This window comes from Cariama cristata, unplaced genomic scaffold, assembly GCF_000690535.1.
Source record: "Cariama cristata isolate BGI_N322 unplaced genomic scaffold, ASM69053v1 scaffold32720, whole genome shotgun sequence".
NCBI lineage: Eukaryota > Metazoa > Chordata > Aves > Cariamiformes > Cariamidae > Cariama > Cariama cristata.
The window spans coordinates 1-7,715 of NW_009594643.1; the positions used below are offsets into that span (position 1 = coordinate 1).

Sequence of the window (7,715 nt, forward strand, 5' to 3'; positions counted from 1 at the left end):
GGCAGCTGGGAAGCCGGCAAATGGAGCAGGAGGGTACGGGGGGAGGGCAAACACGGGCTTTAGGCACCTGCCACCCCCGGGTCTGCCCTCACCCTCAGGAACGCGGGCAGCTGCCTGCCCAGTGGCCAGAGACAGGCCAAGCCCCGGGCAAGTGGCCCAGGCAAGGGCTGGGACCCCGACAGAAAGTGAGCGCAACACTTTCAGTGGGCTGCTACGTCCATCGTACAGTACCCATCCCCACCACGGTTCACCAGCTGTGCTGCAAAAGACCGTACTGTTTGGTTCTAGGAGAGCTTCTACCTCTGCCCACAGTCCCTCAACTTGGTGAACTACATTTTTGAGGCAAATTCTCTGCAGCAAAGGTTCCCAAAGCCTCATTTTCTGCTCACTTCTAGCATGCAGTGTTAACTAAAACTGACTGACTTGTCCTAAACAGCAGAGCCCTCAGGCTTACCAACATCTTGGGCCACCAGAAGCCTCCCAAGCTTCACTGGGCTTTCCGAGGCACTCAGAAGCTTTTAAATGCAAATGTCAGCAGGTCACAGAAACCGTCAACAACCAGCAGCTCCCCAGGCCCCGTCTTAGAAGGGCTGGCCACTCCTCTCTGTGACTGCCTAAGGCAACACAGGGATTCTTTCCTGGACCTTGCAAATAGAACGCAACTTGGCACTGCTCTCTCACGTGAGGACTACCAACAAGGAAACTCAAGTCCATGACTGAAACTGGATGTCTGAGATGCACCATTATGGATTATTATTAGTAGTTTTAAAAAAAAGTAATACAGGTTAGCCCGCCCACCCAACAAAGGAGCCGTTGGGGTGCACGCACTACATACCACAGGCCTAACGCTACTCTCATGTCCTCCTCCACTACCCTTTGGCCACCTCGGAGGGGGGTCACGCTGACATCTCGGCTCTGGAGGAGCAGCGCCCTGGCCAAAGCGCGGCTTCTGCACTGAGCTCTGCCTGCAGAGACACTGCGGTGCAAGAGACGGCTCTGAAGGAGCGGACCGAGGTCTGGGCGCACCCTTCCCAGCAGCCGGCTCGATGCATCCTAATAAACACAGCATGAACATTTGCTCAGAAGGATGAGAAGGTGAGGTGCTGGCAGCATCCTCGTGCCCCCGCACACCTAGCTTAACAATCCAGAAGTCATCATTTTAGGGTTAAGTGTGCCAAAACTGCCACGACAGTTCAGAGAAAGAAGACTCCCCGCTTCTACTCTAAGCAAGAAGTGTTTTCCTAAAATGCAAACAAACCCCCAGCTTTCCAATCCCATTAATACTGCACTCTTTATCTCAGCAGCAAAGGATTCGCTTCTTAGACAAGGCATTAAGAAATACCTGAAGCAACCCAGATGAGTAAATTGCTACAAAATACTTTCCCTCCACACAGTTCACGAATATTAAGCCAGCTGCCTGATGATCTCCGCAAGCAACAAAGCATCCATACTTTCCCATAAAAATCCCATCACCTCGCTTTCAGTCAAGTTCAGGATTACAACATCAGCTACTTAAAAAAATAAAAATAATCTGTATCGTTATCCCCCTGAATGCACTCGAGTCAGAGTCACGGGAGTACGGGCTTCAGTGCTGGGAGGAGAGGCTCTATTTGGCTGCCTCTCCCCCTTAGGATTTTTTTTCTACAGCTGAGCTTTGTGGTAATTTCCCTTCCAATCCATCTGATGAAATATTTGAGGTTAGCGTTGTGTTGGAGGTATGGGCCACCAGGCCTTGTGTTTTAAAATAGATGATATAAAATACTGGCAGGACAATTCCTATCAGGAGCATAATAAAAACTGCGTTCCACCACTGGATTCCACAGTCCGCACCATTACTGGTCTCCTGCTTCCCCGACTCAGGCGGCGGCCGCTCCAGCGCTTCCATGCAATACTCTGCGTTTAGCTGGACCTCCGCCTGCACCGCGTCCTGAATGCTCTTGTCAATCCCCTTGAAGTAGTCGCTCAGGTGTCGGCCGTCAGCAGAGCTGCTCCCGCCCTCATCAGGTTCCGGTAAGTCCACGAGCGTCAGGTCGGTCTGGGAGGGCGCAGTCGGGAGCGGCCTTAGTTCGCCGCCGTTCTCCGTTAGCAGCCCGTGGGTCTTCACCGGGATCTTGATGGACTTCAGTGCATACAAGTCCTGCTCCCGGATGAAGTTGTTGACACGTTTGATATCTGCAACCTGCAGAATCCGAAAAGGACACGAATATTAGCGTAGGAGCACCCAGTACTGAAGCAGGAAGTAGCTACAGAACGCGCGTGCAAGCAGCAGTCAGAAAATAAAAGCAAGCCCTGGCTGCAAGGGGCTCAGTGTTATGCGGAGCTTTCCCAGCTGTTCCAGGGATGCTCCAAGTCCTGCAGGATTGAGACAATCCCCTACGAAACCTCCCTGTAACCTCCTCTAGTGCTCTCGTACCTCTGATATGCTGTATTTGGCTTCACACTGCTTTTCCTTCCTTTTACTTACTTTACCCTTCTCGCACTCCCTCTCGAATCCAAGTTAAGGCAAGAAAGAGTCTTTATAACAGATCCCTTTTAAAACAGTTTGCATACCTTAAACAACGCATGAGTGTTTAAGGTGAGAGGACAGCATCAGTACAAGCAGACAATACCCTCCCCCTGCTCAGAAAGTGATTTCAGAGTGAACAGAGCTCCACCTTCGGAGCATACCACAGTTTTGAAAGCAAGATCACAGCCCGGAAGGGAGCAGGTGAGCATCTCTCCCACCCGAGCACTTTGCTCGCGTTCCCAAGCACCCCCCCTCCCCTGCACGACGGCAGCTCCATACAGCTCATTTCTCCACAGCTGATAAACACCCCCACTGCAGGTACGCTTACGGCAATAACCTCCGTGCGTCTGTGACCATCTTCGGTGGTTCGTGTGTAGGGTTCCCCGCTGTGACCCGTATTCCCACCCAGCTCGGTGATGCAAACAGCAGTAAGCAGAGCAAGAAAGAACAAACCATACCTACAGCCTAAGTCACAAGGACAGCCAGTATAAAGAAAAGACAAAGGCAAGGCAGCGTTTCTTTATTTAATGTTAAATACAGAGAAGACAGCTTAATACAGTGTCCGCTCACACCCACCTAGTAAGTAAGTACATGAACTTCTCAGTCGCCCTAAATCCTCTGTCAAAGAAAACTAACGGGACTGTCAACATGCGCAAGGAACTCTCCAAAGCAGCCAAGGAGGTGTGAAAGAACCTCGAGGGAGAGGCTGGAGGACACGCAACATCAGGAAGACCCCAAACCAAAGAGAAAGGCAACACGAACAGGTTAACCACCTCCGATATATCACACAGAAGAGACACAGTACTTCCAGAGAAAGTTTTATTTGTTCTTTTAGAAATCCAGCAAATTACTGTACGAACTGCATTCACTGCGCACTCACAAGCTTGAGGCTACCAATAAAACTGAGCAACTAAAACCGAGAAAGCACTTTACTTCCTAAGCACAAGTCTAAGTGCCATCAGGGCCAAAATCACTGACAGTTCAGGGCAAAAATCTCCTTTTAAAAGACAATACACGAATACACCAGAAGGGAGCTTGAACATCTCCTTTGCCACTGCAACAAACGTTCAGGGCTACTTCCAGGCTGTGCTGCTGCCACTGGCTGCCAGGAGCGGGGAGGGACCAGGCCCCAGCGGCACAGGAGGTGCCCGGGGGCAGGCAGGGAGCTCCCGCAGGCTGGGAGGCCCTGCACTGGGCCACAGGAGAGAGGAGCTGCTGTGTCCCTGCCTCTCTCCGTGGATTTCCCCTCCAGCCCGTACAGGCTGTCAGGGAACCACAGATCAACCTCATTTACCGTGTCATCCCTGAAAGGTGGCAAGTCTGCCACGTCACAGCCAGAAAGCAAGACTCTGCTAAAAGGTAGAGACAAGATGAATGCCTGAATCTCACACTTACTCTGCAAAGCTTGGGAAATCTGAAAATGGGATGTTTAATCTAGAGCCTAACTGCTGTCCCCGAGGCAAAAGGAATCCTCAGTTGCTGGTTCAGACTCCTCACAGCTTGCCCCAGTGTAACATCAGGACTTAAACCCTGCAAAATTATTTAGTTATGAAGTAACAATCTCACCCAAAGCCTCCTAACTGAGGTGGTGCTTCAATTTTTGGTTTTGTTCCAATGAAAACAAATTATTGGGACAGTAAATATCCCCTGCAGTGCCTGCAATCAAACACTGCAATGTTGTGCTAAGGCTCTAGAAACAGAAAGTGGAGCAGCACTCACACAGAAACAACAAAGCTGATGGGAAGCATGCAAGAGCACTGGCTGCACAAGCCATTTAGGCTCATTTTCTGTACTCTTTTTTTCTTTTTTTTTTTTGGCTGCAGTGAGCTCCTCTTGTCCCAGCTAAGAACAATGCCAAAAGCAGGCCAGGACTATAAATGGTCAAGAGTAAAAATGAGAATTTTGAAGTGCTTTGCATCTCTGCCAAGTTATCTGTAGCACACACAAAGCCATGTGCTGCACTGTCTTAATACCCCCACCCCAAGCAGGCCCTGATGATTCTGAAACCAATGACAAGTTCTCATTGATTTCAAGGAGAAGTTCAGCCTGGATTTTTCTTAAACACAGTTGCATATATTTGTGGCTACAAATCTTCCTCCTTGATGTCCTGGTAGCCTTTCAGGAGCTGTTTAATTGTGCAAATAAAATAAAATACATGAAAACTGATCAGTGCCCGTCTGTCAACAGACAAATACACAAACCTCCAATAATAAGGATTTCTGTACCTCTCCAATTTAACTGCAACAAGTCAGAAGTGCCCGTTCTGGGAGGGAGCAAGGCAGCAGGACAGGTTTTTTCCTGTGGGAGGAGAACACTACCTGGTCCCTCCCCATCGGCTTGCTTTCCCCACCGGACAAGCCCAGCAGCCTTCAGCAGGGCAGGCAGAGCAGACCTACCTGAGCCTGCTGGGGCAGCAGAGGAGGCAGATGAACAGTCGTGGCAGGGGCAGGACCAAATCCTCCTGAGTTACAGTACCGGGGGCACAACAGGATTTTTCATGCCATCAACCAAAAGAATTGTTCAGAATCTTCCTCCTTTGAGCTCACTGAACTGCCGTGCTTCTGCCTAAGTGGTAATAACGACGCAACTGCTGCTGCTCAGAGATGAGCATATCGTCACCGCTATGAAGTCAACTGCTGCAGCTCCGAGCTCTCACGTTCTACTGGTGCCAATCAAGGCCTATTCAAGTCCTACCAGACTCGCTTCTTCACACGCATCAGGCTCATCAGCAGAACCTAGAAGAGTTTCTTTTTTTGTTTTGTTTTTGTTTCTAAGGGAATGGGAGGGGAGGAATTGTCGCAATTCCTCTAAGCCCTCTTGCTTCAGCTGCACCACACAGCTGTTGTGTTGTTAAGCAAGACAGACTGCAATAGTATTGCAGCAGTTGAGCCAGTACTGTATCATTATCCCCATCCAGGTCACTGTCCAATTGTTTGCATCATGGAACTTTTTAATCACAGTCTAACTTGCAGATAAAGGAGGCTCTAAAAATAAAGCTTTAACTGCAGAACAACAGGGTACTTCTAATGTTCAGATCAGGTCATTAAACTTTTCAACAGTTCTTCTATAAAGTGCTCTGCTTTGGAACAAAGAAAACGTATTTTGCAGTATGTCCCAACTCCAGAGAAAATTCACGGTGCACGCACACTCCCTCCTGCCTGCAGACGGCCGAACCGCACGCACTTCTGGGTACGACAGCAAACAATCAAGATCCACGTGCACAGACAGCACCTGGACTCTGTGACCTGAACTTCAGCATTTCTCCTTCGCCAAGTCCACCCCTATTAGAGTTGAACCTTCCTGGCAATATGTAAGCTCATACCTTTCAAAAAATAAACGAAAAAGAACCCCAAACCAGACCCCACCAGAGTGGCATCTCTTTGTACTGTTCAGGTTGCTTCAAAAACTGTATGGTCCTGTAGAGCAGGGCTCTGACCCTCATTTCTGTACCCAGCTTCCTACGTTTTGCCCTCACTTAAATAACTAAGTACAAACCATGACTGCTACACTGCACTTAGTCACTCAAACAGGAAAGCAGGTCACACAAGGTGTGAGGTTGACAACACCTTCCTAGGCTGTTAGTTGAAGAACTCTTTTTTGTTTTGGTTTGGGTTTTTTCTGCCTTTCTCCAGCTCAGTTTTACCCAGATATTGACCATTCACGAAATACACAGGGCAAACACTTTTCAGTGTCAAAACTATTAGACAACAGCATGTCTTCCTGTAATTCTGGAAACTAAGCTACATGTAAAATACCTCTAAAGTAATTGAAACCAAACAAACAGAGATAGCTCTTACTTTACAACCATACTGCAGGGCTAGCTTGTTAAGATTATCATCCTCTGTAATCTCTCGTTCCAGAAGTACCACATCTCCAACTCTGTCCCGAGAAGTGCTGCATCGCTGCTGTTCCTTGCCCCTCGGTCGCAATTCCATAACATTGAGTTCCTCCTCTGATGACTCTTCTGAATCAGATCGGCCATTGGGAAACACATACACCTGCCTGCCCGGGTAATTATGGATGGTGACAGGAGCCTGGAAGGATCTTGTCCGGCTCTCATTCAGCCTCATCTTTTATACCAGCACCTGGAACAAAACCCAAATATTTTGAATTTCCTTAATACCAGTGTTCATTTCTTAGCATGTAAGATTTGGGAGAATGGACAAAAAGCACAGTAGTTGCACATGTGCACACACATACAAAGCTTTCCTCCTACCCAGGTCTTCTCGGGGGCAACCCCAAAAGATGCCACTCTAACAACGACAGAAATATTAGAGGGGTTATGTATGCAAACTTCAGCAATGGGTAGATTATTTTCAAACCTTTTTTTGTCTACCTGTGGACAAACCACTACATAACACGACTTTGCTATACATCTTAAATACTACTGTCTATAATTTCATTTAAAAAAAGCAGCAGAGTCACTTGAACCAAGTGTCTTTAATTATGGTAAAAAAAAGTCCATGGAACCACATCAGATCTCCTACCAATACACATTAAAAACTGACCAAAATTATCCTTTATGTCACCTTTCCAAAAGTCCTTAGTTCTCTACACTTTAAGAATCCACATTTTAATTTCATGGAAGTGCACTTTTTTTTTTTTAAATGACAGTTCAAGCTACACTTAACTTCAACCTGAATGACAAGGTCATTTTGTCGTATAAAGAGAAGACCCTGCCTGAGCACTCTGTTTTAATTATTTGTAGGCCTATAGCAGCAAGTTATTAGGAAGCTATATTCTTTTTTTTTTCCCCTTCAATCCTCAACTCCACAAACAATTTGTTGTTAGGGTGAGGTATAGCCAAGAAAAACCCACATTCTCTCAGAACTTCATTGATCTTAATATTCTCAATCTACCCATAAGGGACTCTCATGGAGACACCACTACCACTGAATGGCATTTCATTAGTACTGAGCACGGCACCCACAGGCTGCAGGCAGGGTCACAGCTGTGCTAGAAGCGCTTAAGACCCAAGACCGCGGTCTCCTGGGACCCTCCTGCGGGACACCTCTGCCTCTTGATAAGCGGTAAGCCAAGCGCCCTCCTCAGAGGGTGCTCTCCCCGCGCACTTCACTGATCGCTTCTCCAGCCCGGCTCTGGCCGCGCCAACCCCCGCACCCCTGGGTCGGGCAGGCAGGGTGACGGCCTGGCTCCTGCCTCGCACCCACACGTGGCGAACCGGGTGCCGGCAACCACAGGGAGGCAG

At 48.3% G+C, this 7,715-nt stretch overlaps 1 protein-coding gene across 1 annotated transcript; it reads right to left on the reverse strand.

Annotated features, from left to right (window-relative positions):
* Positions 1–1,539: 1,539 nt before the first annotated feature.
* Positions 1,540–6,576, reverse strand: LYSMD4 (LysM, putative peptidoglycan-binding, domain containing 4). The gene is given in 3 exon segments (XM_009698771.1): positions 1,540–1,641; positions 1,643–2,179; positions 6,304–6,576. Coding segments are annotated over 3 exon segments (912 nt in total).
* Between the last annotated feature and the right edge of the window lie 1,139 nt (positions 6,577–7,715).